Source organism: Pteropus medius, unplaced genomic scaffold, assembly GCF_902729225.1.
Source record: "Pteropus medius unplaced genomic scaffold, Ma_sr-lr_union100, whole genome shotgun sequence".
NCBI lineage: Eukaryota > Metazoa > Chordata > Mammalia > Chiroptera > Pteropodidae > Pteropus > Pteropus medius.
Genome location: NW_024340697.1, coordinates 1,553,038 through 1,574,115, shown reverse-complemented (window position 1 = coordinate 1,574,115; position 21,078 = coordinate 1,553,038). Strand labels below are relative to the sequence as shown.

Below are 21,078 nucleotides of genomic sequence, written 5' to 3'. Positions count from 1 at the left end.
CAAGATCAACTGTACACGTATGGATGTATATATGCATATTTCCATTTTTGAAAAAATGGAGATTTCTTGACAAAGAAATGGGCAATGCCTCACGTGACCATGGGTCCATGACTGAATTCATGACAGTAAGGGCTAAATATGCAATAACACGATCTTCCAGTCCTAGTTAATAGGTGTTCAAGATACTAGCACCCTCTCTTCTTCCCCCAGAATCCGATTTACATTACCTGCAGCCGGTGCCAAGACAGCCAACTAGTACTTCCTGCAATCTAGATATGTGGTAAGTGTACACAGGTGAAATTTAATCAACCTTGAGTCCCAGGGCTGTTTGCTGGAAGGGAAATCTGTCATTATAGAGACTGCTGGGAGCGGGGAGCTAGACCTCGGGCCATTACTCACCAGGGCAATGACGGTGGCACCAGCTCCTGCACAGGCCACAATGAATAGGTGATAGGACATGTAGAACTAGGAGAGAAGAGGGCACCGACGTAAGCATTTCGTGTGTAATGAAATGGCCTACACCTGTTCCAGTGGGCAGAGTCATCTTCCTCTATAGCTGTTTTCTGCAAGCCCAGCTGGCAACGCTGGCCTCACGTTGGAATCACCTGGGGAGCTTTGAAAACTCTCAGATGCCCAGGCTGCCCCCTAGAGCAATTAAATCTGAGCATCTGGAGGCTGAGCCTTTACCATGACTATATCATAATGCTCCTCGATGGTTGCAAGCTGCAGCCGAGGCTGGGAGCCCCTGCTCTGAGCCAGTCCACACTGGGGGTATCCAAGCTGACCAGCCAGGTTGGTAGGGGCTGATTATTTCAGTCACCGATCGCTTTCCAAACACATATTAGGATTCTCTTAAATATGTGGCTCCCACTAGTGCATTTAAGAATTTTATAAACAGTTTTAAACCAATGCCCGAAAAATATTCTGGGGCCAAGAGATTTTACACTGGAGCGTGTTAGGATTTAGTGCCAACTAAGGGCGAATGAGGAATAACAGTAAATCACTCTGGAAATATAAATGATTTATCTGTGACTTGATTTATAAAAATTTGCTTTATATATAAATTCAGGGAGACCTATGAAAATTACATTTATTCTGGGACAGATGTTCTACTTTGAAAAACCATTTGAAGGGGAAAGAGAAGAATCTGCAAATCTCTGGCAGGAGAGGGCTTTACCTCATTTGTGTTGCAGATGTTCTCCAGGGCAGAACCACATATTTTTCCCGGGAAAGCATTCCAAGGGATGATACCTATGAAGTGAAGCCCAATAGAATGTTAGGGACACATGCAAACTACAGTGCCCCACAGTCAACCGCCCTCAGCGCTGTGGGTGCCAGTTACAACACAGCTATTTATTTCGTTCTTCATCTGCCCTCTGCAGAATGGGCTTTTCAGACTAGTTAAGTCCTATTTAGACAACAGGGCAAGAGCAAAGTCAAGCAGTCTGTAAGAAACTTAACCTGATTTTTTTTTTTTTTTGGCTTGCAAATTATGCTCTGTTTAGTTGAGCTGGTATCTGGAAACATTGATTTTTCAAAGCTAGGTTTTCCTTCATGTGAATTTATGAACTATAGTTAGACAGCTGCAGGACGACCCCCTCATAAAGCGTTTCAACACGCTGAGGTCAAATCCATTTCCCCGTGAATTTCCTGGTCTGCGGCCTTGCACTTGAGGTCTTTGTTAGTGGTTTGCTATAAGTGCCGAAGTCGAGAGTCTGTGCTCAGAAAGTTTCATGGCAATTTGACAGTGATTTATGTTTATATTATGTAATTTGGACTTGTATTTGGTATGTCTTTGCTTTTATATTCATGTTTATTGAGTTTTATAAATGTATTGGAAATAGTTTGGGATTGAAAACACTGTTCACCACAGATGGAGCCAGCACGGTCTGTGCTTTCTGCCTGCGAGTGACCCTGACCCTCCCAATGCCCCCCTCCTCCCCCGCTGTGACACCGCCCAAGGTGGGCTGCTGCTCTTTTTGCCATGAATGCACAGGTGAGTGCTTAAATATTAAACACTCAAATTATACTTCTCTCAGGAGGTAAGGAAGGAAGATTTAAAAAAATTTCCTTATTCCTTTCATCCTTGCCATGGGCCAAGAGGAAGTCTTTATGCTTCAGGAGAATGGGAAATGACAAGTCCCTAAATTGTCAGTGACACCAGGGATTTCAAATATAGATATAAAGAGATGTGATACCGATAACCGAAAATTTTTAGTGAAAATATTTAATAGGGAAATGATATACATTTAGACATTCATTTACAAATATTTTAAAAATCAACTTTAGGCTCTGTTTTCAATCCATTATAAAGAGCAGTGTGGTTGAGCCTTGGTCTTTATGAAAAGAGATTATTAGCCTGATGGGCAGTTTTAGGCACGTTTCCTATGATGTGGTAAGGTAAGAGGCTGGTGATAAGCCACACAGGAAAAACAAACAGCACAAATGAAATAGTCATTTCTCTAGAAAAGCGCTGGAAGAACAGTTATTTCTTCTTCGATTCTAATGAAAAGCTTTCCCCCGCCTGATTATTTCTGCCAAGAACAGGATTTCCTACCATCTTGGCTAGAAGAACTAATTAAACTCCTTACTTAGGATGCTCTCCTCTCTCACTCAGCAGGAAAGTCAAGTGTCAAATTAATGAACAGGAAGGAGGAGCAACGGCCCCATCTGTGGCTTGTCAGAATGAACCAACCTGAGCTGCCTATTGAGGATCTTGTTCATTTGAAAATATGTGTGAACGTGTTTCCAACAGCCATTTTATAGAGTCCATTGTGATGACTTTAAAAATACATCTGGATCTTATATTGTGTTTTTCAGTATAGATGAACTTTCAACAATTGGTCTTTTCAAAAAGACCTGCTTTCAAGAGTCGAACAGACATACGAATTAATTGGGTTATATAGTGCATATCTTGGATGGAAAGTTGGATGGTACAAAACGGAAAAGAAATTGAAGAAAAACTATGTCATCTTTTTATAGATGACATCCAGACTTCTTTTTTTCTGATTGAACTGCATTATAAAGTTTCTTTTACTACATTTCTAACTTGAAAATATAACAAAATTTTGAATGGCACCTTTTAGCAACTAAGAGCCTAAATGATCTTTCTGTTCAGAAAACAGAGTGTATTCGGGCAAAACGTATACAGTATTTCAACAGAAGAATGTATGAAACAGATGGCCATGTAACAACTAAAATCTAAGTGTGCAAAACTAAGAAGTACGCACAAGAGAGTAAAAATTAATCCGGGGGATTAAAAGGAAATACCGTATTGCCGTATATCCACGCAGATCTGTTCCACACCAGCTGTCCCGTTGGCCTGGGGTGACTTGATGACTTCACAGGTTGACCATATGTTGTAGTACATAAACACGGGCACCGCAGAGAAACCAAACACGCCCAGCCAGGCCACGCCCAGCACGTAGGTGAGGAAGACGAACTAAGCCAAAAATGAGAAAGAGAAAATTGTCATTGAACCCATTAAGGCGCATCCCCTGGGAGGAATGATTCTCGATTTCTGACCTGGTACTGAACTGAGGGATGCATTCAATTTAGAGCACTGCATGGACTCAATAGCGACAAGGCAAAGTGACAAGGGAGAGGAAAATCGAGGGCTGGCGGCCGGGGCAGGATAGTCACACTCTCTAGAGCTGTAGAATCGAGACTTACTACTGGAAGCCACTTCAGGGACTTTTTAGGTCCCTAGTTTAACAGGGACCTGAGACCCCAGGAGGTGATCTCTCTGGTCCAAAGTCACAGAGCTAATTAGTGATAGGACCTCCCACGTGGCTTTCTTTCTAAACATCAGTTCTGTACTTACCGTGGGCTGGTGTCTGGATGGTTTCACAGGTCACATGAATTATAACTTCATATTCCCAGATTTCCATTATTTTACATAATAAATGGGTGGTATAATAGCAATTGCTACAGGAAGCCCTTTCTCAAAAGGCATTTCCCTAGTTTCATGATCCTGTGAAATTATGAAGTGTTAGATGCTTGAACCTTTATTAAGAGTTTAAAATAGCCTTAAACACAAGCTTAATGTGCAGTAAATCTGATGAAATTCTTATTTCCCTCCAGGTTTTTTCATCTTTAAGATTCACAGCAGCCCTGCAAGCAAAGCCCTGGCTTAGGGAAAAATCTTCATCGTGTTCACCCACACGTTGCCATGGGTGATTTCAGGAAGAATATAATCATATTGCTTCAGTTTCTTCCTAACCTGCCTTGACTACCAATTTTCAGAGAACGTTAAAAGGCTGTTTCAAAAACATTGTGGTATTTATATTTTCAGAATGTGCACCCACACAGTATGTGGGTGAAGCTTTGAAATTCTAGTTTGGCTTTTATTTTCTCAAGCTGATGCTGAGGACCTGAAGGTTCCATCTGACTTTCCATACTGCAGGAAATACCTGGATTGTGCCAGGTTGGCCTGGGGCTCAGGCTCAGACAGGCTACTTCCTGTTGGTCACCACAGGAAACTGCGGAAACAAGTCATTTTGGTTTATCTCAAGGCCAGTTATACTTTTAGAAGCATCTGCATTTCTAAAGATATTCAAAGAAGCAAATTTCAACAGTTTCACAGCCCCTTCCTCCCCAATGCTTATGGATGGGCTACTCCAGACTAGGGTTTCTTTTTCTTGCCCGTCAGAAGAAAACTTTCTGATAACACTACGAAGACTGGAAAAAGGCCTGCTGTTTCTTTGCTCGGTGAGCCTTCCCTCCCCACAGCGGTCAGGGCCCACGAGGGCAGCCAGTGTCCCGTTGGGAGAGCCCGTGGGGGCATCCCATCATGGCAGCCTCTAGCATTCAGAGTTGCGTCCGTAGTGAGTGTCCGGGCAGAGGCTGCCCATAACGGACCAGCCGGAGCAAGGCCTGGTGGTGGGCAGCGCTCATTTATCCTCACCTCAGACAACCTTTCCCATCACCTCGCGCACTCAAAGGCGGGTCTGTTCAGTGATTCCCCTTGAACGTATCAGAACCGCAGCGAGCAGGGAACAGGTGCTCAGTGAGGACATGGATGAAGACGGCCCAGGTCTCGCTGCACAACTGGCTTTTCAACTTTTTAGAACAGATTTTTTTCTCAGATGAAACCTAACTTATATAACAGGTCAGAGACATGTGTGTGAGGGGAGGGGTCTTCCAGCTCGGCACGGTGGCACAGGGGCCCCCACACACACCCACACCGCAGCCCACAGCAGCCTCCCACCGGCTCCGGGTGAAGCGCCCCCTGCCTCCTGTACCAGCTCCCCATATTCTATACCACTCCCCGGATGTTAACACCTGCTCCAAGGTAAACAGAGGCACTGAAGTTTTTTTCAAGAAGTTTGAAAGTGTATTTGGGAGTACATCCATTTAAGCGGGGCAGAAAGTGTTGCGGGGTGCCCCAGCAACGGGGGCTGGGCCAGAAGCCTTGGGGTAAGCTTGTTCATGCCTGCTATCACACAGACAGCTCTGCCATCTCAGGCCAGAGTGCTCCCAGAAACCCCAGCCCAAGTCTCTGTGACACCCTAGATAACTCCAGCTGGGTACCGGCCACAGGCACATCAAGCCTGACACATGACACAGAAAGCAGGTCTCCATCCTGTCCCCCTCACTCCCCACGCTCCTGTCGGGCAGCCTCATCACGTGGCGAGCCAGAGGCTGGGCACTCATTTCCTCCTCTGTGCTCCCTTCCATATGCCGAGTCTGGCCCACAGTCCTTGAATCTGTCCCTCGTCCTCCAGTCCACGACTGGGGCCTACTTCAGCCTTCCGCTTTTGCCTAGCATGAGCCTTGCCGTCACCTCTTGCTGACCTGTCCTCCCTCCCTCCACCCTCCCTGCATGTCACTTGGAGGTCTCGCTCCGATGTGCATGATCGTATCCGTCTCTGCTCGTCTTTGTCTTCCAAGTCTATTCCTGGCCTGGCACGCAAGGCCTTTCCTGTCCCCGCTCCCAAGCAGTGTCGCTTCCATCCTCCTTTGCTCCACCCTTCCATCCGGGGTGCACCGCTGGCTCCCTGGAGCAACCCCTGTTTTCTGGGCCTCTCCCCTGCTCATGTTGGTTCCCCTTCTCGGATCTTCTATGGAGCAATTTCCTCCACCCCGCCTGCCACAACGCCCTCCCCAGGTCTGCGTGCAGCGCCAGCACCACTGTCCCTGTGCCCTACCGCCATTTGCACACATCTCTGTTGTAGTTCCCAGGCTGTTAGCTAAGGACTCAGAAACTTAGCAGGAACTAAGGGCCAGACAGAGAAGCAGCAGGGCCAGCGTATCTCAGCACAGTTTCTCTAGGACCCGAGGTCCCCTCCTGGGAGGCGCAGCTGTCAGTGACACATGCACCCAGGGAAGGATCGCGCCAACCTTAAGAAACTTGATATACACTGTATCACAGACCCTTCGTGCCCAGGCTCCCACCTAGTCACAAAGAAGTACGCAACAATGCACGCGCCTCCTTTAAGAGGATTTTTATGAACACTAGGCTCTCCATCTGTTTTAAGCCAGTGTCTATCCCTTCTTCCCGGGGGGAGGGGGTAGAAAGCGCAGGGTGTGGCCCACGCAGCAGGGATCCCGCAGCCTTCCGTCCAGGGCCTCTGTGTCCCTCCACGGAGGGCCAGCGCCTTCACCCGCCAGCCTAGCCTTCCTTCCCCAGCGGTAGCGTTTCTCTGTCTACTTCCAAACTGTTTTCTTGACACCTGACGACTCCTTCTAATGCCAAACTGACAGAGATGCTTGGGAGGTGTTTCGGCGTGAACAGGCCTTTATAAACTCAAATCCAACGTGACCCAAATCAAACTCTATAAAGGCCCCTTCCCTCCTAGCCTCTCAACCCCACTCTGAGTTTCCCTCTGTGATACAGCACTTTATAACCCTACCTTTTAATGAGCTCTTTAGACCAGAGGTCAGCAAGCCTTGTCTGCAAAGGGCCAGATGGGGATCAGTTTAGGCTCTGCAGGCCACTTACGGTCTCTGTCGCGACCACTCGGCTGTGTTGTTTCAGCATGGACATGGACAATATGTCAACGCTTGGATGTGGCTAGGTGCCAATAAAACTATTTATGGTCATCGAAACTTGAATTTCGTATGATTTTCACAAGTCATGTTATTCATTTGTCTATCCCCCCCACAATTTAAAGATATACAGCAATTTTTAGCTCATGGGCTGTACAAAAACAGCGGGCCGGATTTGGCCCAGGGGCCAGAGTGTGCTAACGCCTCTCTTTAGACTATAAGCTTCCTGAAGCCATGAGCCTGTGTTTTAATCTTTGCATCCTCAATGACTACCAAAGTCCCCAGGTAGTTGCTTACTAGAAGTGCTTTGGAATTACTTCCAGAAGGATTATGCCAGTTTGTCATGATACATGTAAGTCTTTATGGCCAGGATCCATATTCAAAGACAAATGAAGGGGAACACTGAGACAGTATGAAAGTTATCTTCTTTCATAGTGGGAACTTTGTATTTGAAAAGTCTTCAATACCCTTAATACCTATATGTTGATAAGGGAAATGTTCCATTTCAGTTATTATCGCTAATGTATTGAAGGTATTTTCACATTCCTAACTCTACGTTAGTAAGAACACTACAGGCATGCCTCGGCTTTACAGTGCTTCACAGATGTCTTTTTTACAAATCGAAGGCAAGAGCTTCCCCACCATAAAGATTCCAATTCGCTTTACTACTATTCTCGCTTGACTGCGGTGATCTGGAGCCGAACCCGCGATCTCCGTAAGATCTGCCTGTATCTGTGGTGTGGACTCTCCATCCACTCCCAATTAGCTCGTAGCTTTTACAGAGCAATACATACAAAGCAATACATAGAGGTGTGGCTCTGGTTGTGTATCGGACAAGCCGAGATTCGCACTCACCATTCCACTGATGCATCGGCCACAGGCGGTGGTTTTAAACTCTCCATGCAGTTCTTTCACTGCGCTCGTGGTGTAAAAGCCTTCTGCCAACAGAATGATCCCATATAAGAAGAAAAAGGATGCAATTCCATAGATGACATACTGCATCAGTTGGATCCTGTGGAAAGGAAGAAGAGAGCCTGAAAAGTTTAATCCACGGCGGGTGGTAAACACGTTTTCAGCCTCTGGGGGGAGGACACAGGGCGATGGCTTCCGTGGGCTCACGGGGCATTCCGACAGGCGCCCCTGGCCACCGCCCCGCAATTCTGGCCTTTCTTCCAAGGCGAGCCCACCGTTGAGGTGGACAGCCTTCCCAGACGAGGGAGGGGTTTCCTTTCGGGGCTGGGGGCCCAGTCATAACCTTTTAATACTTAGCCAAGTCCTGTGCCGTGAGGGTTAGAATCCTCATGCTGCACATAAGTAAACACAGGCATTGAGGATACAGAGTTAGTGGCACAGCCAGCATTTAAACTGGTCCAATGGACAACATGCTCCTTCTGCCATATCGAATGTCTCCCAACCACTAATCAGTGGTTCATGTTATTCTGCTAAAACCCCTAAGTTAGTACTCAGTGCTTTTTTGCCCAAGGAGTAACTTGGGCAGGTGTTGTGTGCATTGAGAGCCTCACTACACAAGTGATAATATGTCAAGTAGGTTTGATACGAAATGTTAACTCACAACTGATTTTATCGTATGAAGGCTCACGGGAACCCCTGTGACTGTTCTTCAACCTTCAGCTGCCCATTGGAACCACCTGCGGAGCTTTAAAAAATACCGGTACCTGGCTGCTATCCCCAGACTTAATTGGTCTGGGTGAAGCGTGAGCGTGGGGAATTTTTCAAGATTCCTGGAAGTTTGAGAGCCACTTACCGAGCTCACTAGCTGATTAAATCAACACACCTTTCCCAGGCTCAGTCGTGGTAAATATTTCTTGGTCTTCTTTGCATGTAGTTGTGCTCGATGAGTGCCTTGTCCTGCTTGATTGTCCTTAAAGCACCCCCTGCCCTGCTCATTTCTTTGAATGTCATTGATGAAAAAAAAGATAAAGACTAAAATTCCCTCAAGATTCTTCCAACGTGATTCTATTATTCCATAAAAATTCATGCCTTTCTCAGTCTGGTGGAGAAGTTTCTTATACTCACAAGAAACCTCAACACCGTGAGACTTTGGGAGTCAAGGAAAAAACACTGAAGGCGATGGAGAAAGGGGAAAAGACATGAAAGAAATAAATACACTGTTGCTGAGTTTGCACAGTTATGAGAATCCGAGCATGAGTTGTTCAGATTCCAATGAGAATGATTCCAGAATGCTAAGACAGAGATTTCGGGCTCCACCCTTAAACTTCCCCTTTTCTATATTGGAAGACACTCTGGGGCTTGTTCTTCTGCCTGATCACTAAATGCCAAGGGCCTGCTCCTAGAGACTTCAAGTTAGGCTAAGTCCTCACCAGGGTTCCTATCATTCCAGGGAGGAGGAACCACAGGTCATTTCCTGTGAGAACACTGGAGGGCGCCTGTTACTCGGGAACCATGAAAACTCTCTGGTGTGATAATTGGCAACATCAACCTATATCGCCTTGCCTTGGTCCCCCATGTCTACGGCTACAGTGTGCAGAGTGTCCTCGGTGTGCATCTTGCCATTCCTATTCCCCTGGGTGAGATGTGCAGTCCCAAATTACCCAGCAGGGGAGGGGCAAACGCCCACTGCATTCTTGGCTCTGTCTATTTCCCTCTCTCCTGGACCTTTTTCTTTCTGTATATAGCAAGCTTTAATGAAAAGCATCAGCTGTATACCTTTTGAAAACATCACGGGATGGTTGCATTCTAAATACATTTTTAAAGGGAAGTAGCTACTTACACCTCACTCAGCAAGGCGTGGTCACTAGTGTTGGTGGAGAAGTGTTGTTCAAGAATCGCCACGGTGCCCGCGAGAGCCACATGTCCGCAGCCACAGAACAAGGCGACTCCAGAGAAGCAGAGGATGGTGGCCACCAGAGAGGCATAGGGGACTCCTCCCAGACACTTGATGCAGCATTCGAAGCAGCCTGGACCCAAAGGAGAGAAAACACAGCTGTTATGGCCAAGATGTCTCTGGCCTTCATGAGCACCACACATGAGCAGAGTAGGCCGTCTGTCTCCACCTCCCCTCTCATGCTCTATGCTTACTCGCTGAACAGCATGAGGGCCACTGGGGTTGCTGTCATCATCTCCTATTCTGTGGGTGAGGACCCTGGGGCTCCGAGAGGGAATGTAGCTTAATATGCTCGGGGTGAGTAGCAGAGAAGCCAACTGACAAATAGTTATGGAGTAAGTCACAATTCTGCAGCTTCCCAACTGACCCGGGGCTGGTGGGGGGACCCGCTCAAGTGACGATGAGGAGCAATCATTCCACTAACACTCAAAAGAGGGGACAGCAAGCAGTGAAGCCACAGTTCTATGAAAAGCGGCCAGCAAGTTCCCCCCGACCTCAACCTTCGGGGGTTTTAAGTGACTCTGTAGCAGCCATTGGCTTTGCCCGAGCCTTTACCTCTTGGGCAACCAGAAGAATCAAACACAGTAATTATACTGTTGCTGCGTTCAGAAAAATATCAACGTGATAATTTGGTAAGGTGATGGGTATTTTGGTCCCTAGACATACAAAGTCACCAAGAGCCACTCAAGTGGGTCCACTCAAGTTTCATTCATGTCAGTATCAGAAATTACCTCAACTTTGTGATAAAAATGTCCCCCAGCCAGGCAGCGCAAGCAGTTTATTCACAGTCCTCCTCCTCCCCGGCTTCCATCTGCCCCCCTCCCCCGACACACACCTTCAGAGTAAGAACCCAGAACTGGTGGGTGGCATTTAAGTACTTGAAGAAGGAAAAGGAACAGAAGGGAAAAAAAAAAAGACAAAATGAGCATCCATGAAGTGAAATGAAGGAGAGAGGGCCACAATTCACTCTTCACCTTGAGAAGGATAAGACTTTTATCCATTTTTTAAAATAACCTTTTACTTAAGACATCCACGGGCAGAGGCGGGTACCATTTTCCATTCGGAGACATTTAGTTTCAGTAGAGCAGTGCTGGCCTCAGGATAATGTCACTACCTCCCGACCTCCCATCTCTGGTTCTGTTATCCAGACCCTTAAGTAAATAGCTTGTCAGGGAAATCAAACTCTGCCTGCATTATGAGGTCTCATAGCAATCACGGGCAGTTCATTACTTCAAGGCAAGCACATTAAGCTACATTTCTTTTCCCCAAGCGGTCTTTACAGTAGACAGGGAATGACTACCCAGTGTAAAACACCGGAGGCGGGCTTTTCCGTTTTGATGAGCATCCCATTCTAAACTAGCTTTTGCTTCAACCTAATGCAAGAGTTGACTGTGAACTCTCATTATCAGATTTCTCTTTAATTCCTTGGAAAATAAAAAATGTTAGGATTTCATAAGACAGCATGCTTCCTTTTATTTCAGAAGGTGACAAGCTGTGTTCATTAAGACCAACCTCTCTGAAGTGGATTTATAAAACTACATAAAGACCCAGTACACAATACAGTTCAAGTTCACAGCAAGTCAGTATCTTCCAAAGCTTCAGGCACCTGAGATTTGTGAACAAGAATGATGGAGTTCAATCTGATTTTGTCATATGACTTTCTGGGGGTGGAAGTGAGAGGGATGTAACTAAAAGTTCAAGTTCTTTCCAGGCTCTCAAACTAAGAGAAACTTAAATCCCCAGCCCGGATGTGTCCTATTACATAAAAACAAAATAGACCTGTATGTGTTATATCATTTACGACCTCCCTCATCCCTCATCCTTAGTCTCTATGATGATGTAAGGAACAAGATGAGTGGCTGTTTCCCTGGCAGTTATAGCTGGGCCTTATTGGGTAGAGATGTGTGGCCTTGAGACGATGCTGTTTAATATGGTAGCCACTAGCTCATGTGGCTACTTAAAATAAAATAAAATAAAATAAAATAAAATAAAATAAAATAAAATAAAATAAAAATTCAGTTCCTCAGTCGGACTAGCCATATTTCACATGCTCAACAGCCATGTGCTGGTGGCCACCATCTGGGACAGAGCAGATATAAAACATTCTATCATCATAGAACATTGCTTTGGAAGACACAGTTCGACCTGCCACTTATTTGACTTTCTGTGACATGAACTGGGTTCTGAGTTTTACTTTGGGTTTCATTAAGTTAATTCAGTATTTTCTGAAGATCTACTGGGTGCTAAGCACTGTGCTTGGCACCAGCGATACATCTAGGAAATCAGACCTCTTCTTTGCCTTCAAGGAGATCAGTGTGATGCTGCAGACAGACACATAACGTAATTATTATGGTACAGCACGATGAGGGCCAAGATACTGCTGGAGAGCCAGTGGATGGTGGGCAAGGAAGGAGAAAGAGAACGGGAGGGAATATAATTCCCATGGGAGAGGGCTTAGGAAAAGCTTTCTGTAGACAGACTTCGGATGCAGAATACATAAGCAACTGACGTGGTGACACTGACATATAATCTGATAAAATGCTCATTTATTTCTGAATATTTTTGTAACCCACATCCTTTCTCAGCATTTGGAGTTAGGTTTGGTGTCACAGCACAGCACACTTGTCCTTTAACAATATAACTCATCCACAGTTGCCGCTTCAAAACAATCTTTCATCCAAAGGGTTGTAGCATCCTGCTTCTTTCAAAGGAAATAGCACAGCCGCTCCGACGCAAAAAGACAAGTGGGTTAGAACGCTGCTTTTCAGTCCCAAATTCACCACTAGATCAAGGCTAAAGTTTCCCTCCAATTTATCTTTCTCAAGGACTCTATGTCCCATGCTGTGGGTCTGGTTTTATAACAGCAGGGAAAACCAGGGACTGAAGAATTTTGGGGATCACTTCAATGAATCATAGTCTCTCAGCAGATGCCAGTGCGCTTATGTTTTCGGCAGATGGTTTTACTTGTGGCTAATAGAAACTCTGGCTCCTACAGAAGTCATATTGGTCACCGTTGTCCCACGTGCACAGATAAAGCTCTTATGGACCCTGCTGGCCAATGTGAGTAGAAGCTTGTGGAATCAACATGGGAAAAGTTTATAGGAAATGATACAGCTGGGTACATCATTTACTCTAGCTTGGCTGACCAGTTACCCGCAGGGCTAAAATTGTATGTGCGGTGGATCTGCAACCATCTGTAAATGGATTACACCCCACTGTACCTTTTATGTCAGTCTAGAAGTTACCTCTATCTGCAGTGTGTAAGGTATCTTTGAACACTGGACAGTTTGGTCGCATACCACACACTTATCTCAGAGAAACTCGAACTGTTGTACAAAGTGGATATCTATACTGTTAATGTCCTCACATAAATAGCATTTCTGATTTGAAAAACATGTAGATATGTACGTGGCAGAGGTGCTGGTGGAGGCCATGATGATGTGTGTTCAGGATGCCCTGTGCAGTCTCGAGGGCCCTGTGTTTGATTTAGTGCTCTACCACTACCATCTTGAAATTCTTAATTTTTGAACAAGGGTGTCTGATTTTTCATTTTACACTGGGCCTGCAAATTATGGAGTCAGTTCTGGGTGTATTTATGTGGGAGGAGGCAAGAGGGCTTTGTGTTTGTTTGTTTGTTTGTTTGTATGTCCATATTAGTATTCTGTTTTATTTTACAGTGTTAGAAATACAGCCTGAAAAGGCAGACATCTCCTTGCCTACCATATCATCCTAAATACAGCAACCGTCAAACTCTATATAAAGGGACTAGCCAAGTCCTAGAATTAATGACTTGCCCTTCACTCTGAAACAGAGTAGCTATTACCCACTACAGTATCTATCGCAGGGTCAACAGCCCAGTTCTCCTAAACCAGGAGTCACCTTGTATTTTTGTAAATAAAGTTTTATTAAAACACAACTTACACTCATTCATTTACAAATTGTCTGTGGCGATTTTTCCCTACAGCGGCAGAGTTGAGTAGCTGTGACAGAGAGCATATGATTTACAAAGCCTGAAATAGTTGCTATGTACAGAAAAAGTTTGCAGTCTCATATCCAGAAGCACTGATAGAGTGTGATACCAGGACCAGCAGCATCAGCATCACCTATGAACATATTAAAAATGCAAATTCTTGGGTCTCTCCCCAGAACAACTGAATCAGAAACTCCATAAAACAATTCCTGGCTTCTGGCCAAAATGGAGTATCAGGGACCAAATATATTCTCCTGCCTGAAACAACTAAAAACTGCACAAAACAATGGTCTTCGAGACATTAGACATGGCTAATGAGTCAGTTATTAAAATACTTAAAAGAACCAATATTAGATGACCTATAACATTTCAAAGAAACAGTTAGCACAAGTTCACCTGAAGATACAGCTCAGCCCTCACTCAAACAAGAGAAACTCTACCCATAACCTTGCTGTATCAACACCTCGGGAATTGGGGTCTCTTAAAGGTCTTCTTTAATTGAAGCTGTCATTTAAGCAGGGTAACAGATATGGGTGAGGATGACAGCATTGGGAAGGAGGGAGCAGCTGTCCATTCACCCCTTCCATTTCATTCAATTAGTGAACATTCGATGTCTCAAGCACTGGGCTGGGCAATGGAGACTCAATGGTGAGCTACGGTAGGCATAGCCTATCGTCTAATGGAGTTTATAGTCTATGGGGGAAACAGACATTAACCAAATGGTTTTAAGATCAGAAGCGCCAGGGGAGCAAACAATGGGGACTTACTTAGGGTACTGCGGGGGGAGGAGGACAGGAACGCCTTCTAGAGTTTAAATATGAAGGAAGAATTTGAGTCCACTAGGTAAAAGGAGAGAAGGATGGGTTACAGAGGGGGTTCCAGGAACAGAAGGAACAAAAGCTCTATGGTGGAAAAGAGCAGGGAGCTTCCCCAGGCATGAAAGAAGCCAGAACACAGAGAATATGCACGCCACCGGGTAGGCAAAGTTAGGCGGGGGGGAGTGGGGCGGGTCTATTGGAGCTCGACCACTTAGGGCTTTCTAGGGCACCTTAAGGATCCTCAGAATCATGTGAAGTCACTGAGCATTTTTCACCACGGGGACCAGACTGGAGTTGTAAAGATCACTGGGGCTGATGTGATGGGAACGAAGTGGAAGCAGAGACCAGTAGGAACCCAGTGTAATGATTCAGATGAAAGATGACAAGAGCTTCGACCAGGGCAAAGGCGGTGGAGACTAAAGAAACTGTTAGGTCTGAGAGATGATAAAGATGTCAGATGGGCACAACTTGGGGTGGATTTGATCATGGCGTGGGGGTGGACTGGTGAGTACCAAGGACGACTCCTCAATGTCTGGCACAAATAACCGGATGGATATTGTGTTGTTCCCTGAGCGAGGGTTGACCACAAGAGGCTTTGAGGACAAAGATGTTGAGTTTCGTTTTAGATGTGTTGAATTTGAGGTGATTGGATGTCATCTTAAGGGAGGATTTCTAGTAGGAGATTGGACAAGTGGGTCTATAGCTCAAAAGAGCTAAACATGGATACTGTCAGCTTCCGCTGGACAGCAATGAAAACTTCCAGAGGTCAAGAAAAGATATGAGTGGACCATTTATCAGTTGAAAGTGCTTTAGACCCTTTGCTTTGCAAAGCATGGTCCCTGGACTAGCAGCATCAGCTTTAGCAGGGAGCTTGGAAATGCAGACTCTCAGGCCCTACCTCACACCAGCTGAATCAGAACCTGCATTTTCACAAGCCCCTCAGGTGATTTGGCGCACAGGAAAGTTCGAGAAGCCCACCTCTAGTCGGCGGTCCCATCTTCCCAGTCTCAGGAGTGCTGTCCCAAGCCTACCTGAAGTGTCCGGTTTGTGTTCAACCATATTTGATGTTTTCCCCTTAAGAGGTGGCCCGCTGGGCTTGGCCATAACTCTAGCCACTTGCAATCAAATGGCAAGTTCCAGGGGCAGCGACGCAGAAAACAAAATGTTCCAAGTTGTTCAGCTGTCTTGAAAAGACTGCAACTAGAGTGCTTTTTCTGAGCCAAGCAAGTACTGTTAACCTCAGAATTTTTGACAAAGATGCTTTAGTGCCACACCACAGACGGGGTCTGGGAAAACAGATTGATTCCCCCATCCCACCGCACCATGGTGCTGAGTGTGCTTATACAGACAAAGGAACTGGATCTGTGATTCAGGCTGTCCCCAGTATGAGAAGTTGCAGGCGAGGCTGATGTTTGTAAGTGTGGAGGTGGGGTTCAGCATCGGCAGAGCCCCACACTGCTACAAGTTAATGCTACCGAAGGTTGGTCAGTGCTTTTCTTGGAGACGCCTATAAATCCACACTCAGGTTTTCCCCAGCTTCACACCAGCAAGGACAACATTGGTTAACATGAACCAGAAAAGGCGAGGAAAGCCTTTGTTTGTTTGTTTGTTTTTGATGATGACTATGATCTACTCAAGTAAAAAAAAAAAAATCAAGGCCAGGTCTTCTAGCATATTTTACTAGTAATTCTCAATACCTCTTATTTATTAAACCCCCAAAAACTCTTAGGTTAACAATGTCTTAAGCCTTCACTTAGCGGGTCTCTGCGACTAAAGAGAATTTTTCAATTTTAGGTGTTGATTCACACAAAAACTCCGATGTGCATTATTAGTCTAAGACAGTTTAAATATAAACCACATAGTAGGGAGAAAAAGTACGCATCGATGCCTCTAACTCTCAATGGCCATTTTGTCTCCAGCATCTCTAGAACCTTTGGTGCAGAACAACAGAATAAAACGCGTTTTGTCCTCCAGCTTGCGGATGGCCGTTGCCATGGCTGTGAGTTCATAACGGCCCAGTGATTTGCCCCGAGTTGTCTGTGACCCTGGCTGCAGATTTAATGCTGGCTCAGAAGGAGGGCCAGTGGGAACAAGGCACAGATTCTTCCCCAGGGAACGAACGTCACACACTCCACGCTCTCACACACACACCATGCTCTACGCATGGCCTTCCTTGCTACTTTACTGATTCTTAATGAGCCGCAGAATTAAAAAGAAAAAGAGAACAACCAAGGTTTGCAACTCAGAAACAGCCAGCATCAGGAAAATGGAGGCAGAGAGAATTCTACTTAAAAGAAGCAAAAGTGAATGTCAGCGACAGAGACCTCTCTGATTCTGAGATGGCCCAAGCAGTGGTTCTAGACAGGGGGTGACTGTGCCTCCAGGGGACATTCTGCAATGTCCGAAATATTTTTGGTCATTACAACTGGGGGAGGGGGTGCTACTGACCCCAGGGATGCTGGTAAACACCCTATAGTGCACAGGACATCCCAACAAGCATCTGACCCCAAATGTCACTAGTGGTGAGATGGAGAATCCCTGAGGCCGCATGCAGAGATAAGTACGCAGGGTTTAGACCGGTGGTTTTCAACTGGGGACGATTTTGCCCAGCCCCACCCCCCCCCCGCCCCTGGTGACATTGGGCAGGATGTGGGGAAGTATTTTCAGTCACCACAACGGGGAGGGCAATGCAGCTAATTACCTGACAGAGTACAGGACAGGACAGCCCCTCCTTTGCCCCCTCCCCAAGACAAAGAAGGATGGGATGTGGATGTCACCAGCACGAAGGGCGAGAAACCCCTCGCTCTAAGGTTACAATGTACAATCCTGGCAGAGATACCTGATGTTACTGTTGAATTTGACGGTTAAAACAAGTTGCTGAAAATAAAGTTTACTTTAAAAAATATTGTACAGCAGAAGTTCTCAAATTTTGCTGCACATTAGAATTATCTGCAGAGCGTCTGAAAGTCCCGACGCCCAGACTTCACCACAGACCAACTAAATCTCAATTTCCGGGGGCGGGACTCAGGAATTAGAGGGTTTGCTATTTTAAAAACAAAGCTCTTCAGGTGATTTCAATGAGCACCCAGGTTGGAGAACGAGTATGGCCAAGAATGCTTTTTTTATGTTTCTCAATGATTTTCAAAAATAACCCTTAAAGAAGAATATTTCATGACATATGAAAAGTATATGAAATTCAAATGTCTGTGTCCATAAATAAAGTTTTATTGGAACACGGCCACACTCATTCATCTACTGTGTGTGGCTATTTGCAAGCTTCCAAGGCAGAGGTGACTGGTTTCCACAGATATTTACCACCTGGCCCTTTCCAGGATCCCTGTTAGAACAGTAGGGCTTCTCAAATTTTAATGTGCAGATAAATCCCCTGGGGATCTCGTGAAAGTGCAGATTCGTATTTAGGCAGGTCTGGGAAGAGGACTGGGCATGTCTTACCAGCTGCCTGGCAGTGATTCCATTCTGCCAGTCCACTGGCCCCGCACCGAGCCACAAGGGCAGAAAACAGTGGCTCTTAAAGGGGGGTCTGTGCAGCCCTGGAAGACCCTGAGACTCTTTTAGGAGGTCTGCGAGGCTCAAACTTTTTATAATAGCACTAAGATGTTATTGAATTCACTGTGTTGACATTTGCACAGTAAAAGTGCTGATGGCTTAGCTTAGCGCGAATCAGGCAGTGGCACCAAAGGGTACTAATCAGCAGTGCATTCTTCACCACCATGTACTCACAGTAACAAAGATAAAAACAAAATGAACAGTTTCACTTAAAAATGTCCCGGATGCAGGAAAAAAATGATGAATGTCATTAGATCTGAACCCAAGTATATACCTTTTCAAAAATCTGTGCGATGAAATGGGAAGGATGCAGAAAGCACTTCTGGTGGGTATTAAAATGTGATGGTTGTCTGGAGGCAAAGTTCTTGTGTGATTGAGTTACGAGCTGAACTAGCATCTTTTGTGTGTGTGTGTGTGTGTGTGTGTGTGCGCGCGTGTCTGTGGCACACCATTTTTTCTTGAAATAGCTGACAAGTTACAATGATTGAGACTTGAGTATCTGACAGAAATTTGCACAAAATGACCCAAATGAGCATGTCACGTCAAAGGAAACAATTGATAGTATCTTTTGCCAATCAGTTTTGGAAAACTCGTACCTACCATAGTGAACATGACTGCTTCCCAACACTTGAAAGGCTTCTTGATGCAATTGGTGGTAGTATGAACAAATGCCACTTTTTCGATCTGGTACAATGAAATGTGTCCATATTTGAAAGATCTGCACAACTCAGAGAATCGATTTTTTCAAATGACCAATGTGTAATGTTACAAAATCATTCTTGAATACAGAGCCAAGATAGAGCAAGAGATTTTAATAGAATAGAGTACAAATATATGAAAAGGCCATTTAAACATTCCTCCCTTCTCCAAGTACATATCTGTGAGACCCTGAGTTTTCTTCATATACTTCAACCCAAACTAGATGTCCCAAGAAGCCTTTGAATGCATGTAGAGGCAAATGTAAGAATCCAGCTGTCTAATATTAAGCCAGATAGTAAGGAGATTTGCAAAAATGTAAAACAGTACTATTCTTCTCACTGAAGCTATCTTTCCTAAATATTATTTATGTTAACATGTAATGGGTTTATCATTATTTTGAATAAATAATAAGCATTTTTAATAACAAATTTCTCAGTGGTAATTTCTAATACAGAAAAGATTTACACACACAACCCACATAAGCCAAAGCTTTTTGGGGTCTTCAATTATGTTTAAGAGTATAAAGGGACTTATCTCCTAAAAGTCTGTGAACCATGGGTACAGCGCATTAAGAAGGTATCGTGAAGTTACGGGGGATTCCTGTGAAAGAGCTAAGTGAGAAATCACTTAAATTATTAGATAGGTTGCTTCTCAGTTCTCCCTTGAGCTTCTTAGAGTAGTTGATGTAAAAGTTCAACTATATAATGCTAAAATGCTGAAACTCTTTTTAATAATATCAAAGGAATTGCTTTTCAGCAGATCCTTTTAAAAAGCTCGTCCTGAAATCTATTAAGTAGATTAAAATCTTAAAATAGATTAGCTTCAAACATCTGCAATATGGCATGAGCAGTAGACGATAAGCAATTATATAAAAGTAAAGATAATGTTCACCTGGTAAGAATAAACAAATTCAAGAAATAGACACTCATTAATTTCTTCCTTTGCCTTTGTGGAAACTGGCTTTGGTTTTCCTAAAGACCATGTGTGTGTGTGTTCTTAGCCTAGTGAAATGGGGGAGCAAAGAATCAGGGAAACCGATGGTGAGTAGGAGAAGCTAGCTCTAAGTTCAGATGACACAGATTTTAAGAGCATGGAAATCCATAGGGTGTTCAAGAAATTTGAGAACTATCTACATTATCAAGCTTTGGCAGCACTCAACCCCCTTGACCATCTGGGCGATAGTGTCTATGCTTTCCTGGATTTCACTGAATTCAAGGAGTGTTTGTTGAACTGCTGCTCTACGCGAGGCACTGTGCTGGAGCTGCAGGGGTTTGGTTTGCCCTTCCAGTATTGACACTTTGGAGTGAGGCAAGGGACAGAAAAACATAAGAAATCATCAAAGTAGAATAAAGAGATGACTCAGGGACGTGGGGAGTGAGACAGGGACAGATCGCCTTGGCCTAGTACGAGGAGCTAAGAAAGGGTGTATGGTGGCCATAGTGGAGACAGGCCTTGAAGAACAGAAGGATCCCATGGCTAGGGCCTATGGAACGGCATCAGGGAAGGAGCGCAGGACCAACGTGGTGAGGGGCACATGGGGAGAATGCAGGGTGTGGCCGAGTTCATCAAGGATGCCAGGGCAGTGTCGGGAGAGAAGCCAGAAAGGCGGGTGGAGTCTGTGGCCTTGTGGGCTGCATTTGGCAGGCAGTGAGGAGACAGGGAAGGTTTGTGAGCAGGTAAGCAACATGATCCAAGGTATGCTTTTAAGAGGTTAATCTGGCACTGGGGTGTAGGCCGGATTGGAGTGGGTGCAAACTAAACTCTTCCACTGTAGGTGGTAGCAGAATAGGTCTTTTTGTTTTATTCAAAGTGCATATGGTGTGGTCAGTGGAGGCAGGAAGGAAGGATGAAAATCAGACAAAGCTTGGAGCTATTAAGCAGCCATCATCACCCAACATTTCATAGGTCAGAAACAGTGAGAGGATTTATGTGAACAAATCTTCATAAGGGTCGTTCTAGAAAATGTAAACGAATACAGAGACACAGAAAGCAAATCAGTGGTCACTTGGAGAGGGCAGGTGAGAGGGAGGGCTTACAGAGGGACCAGGGAAACTTTGGGATTGATGGACATGTCGCCATCTTACGTGGGCACATACGAATGTCAAAATTTATCGAAGAGGCCACTTTATATATATATAATTATATAATATATAATTGTACCCTAAAAA

General features: G+C 45.0%; 1 protein-coding gene across 3 annotated transcripts in view; it reads right to left on the bottom strand.

Moving 5' to 3' along the window:
- Positions 1-21,078, bottom strand: part of GPM6B (glycoprotein M6B) — a 146,428-nt gene that overhangs the window by 4,784 nt on the left and 120,566 nt on the right. For all 3 annotated transcript variants that reach the window (XM_039873721.1, XM_039873703.1, XM_039873713.1), the window contains exons 2-6: positions 9,743-9,929; positions 7,846-8,002; positions 3,271-3,442; positions 1,178-1,251; positions 400-465 (exon numbers count right to left, since the gene is read on the bottom strand). In XM_039873721.1, coding sequence (XP_039729655.1) covers positions 400-465; positions 1,178-1,251; positions 3,271-3,442; positions 7,846-8,002; positions 9,743-9,929 — 656 coding nt within the window. The remainder of the gene's footprint in view (positions 1-399; positions 466-1,177; positions 1,252-3,270; positions 3,443-7,845; positions 8,003-9,742; positions 9,930-21,078) is intronic.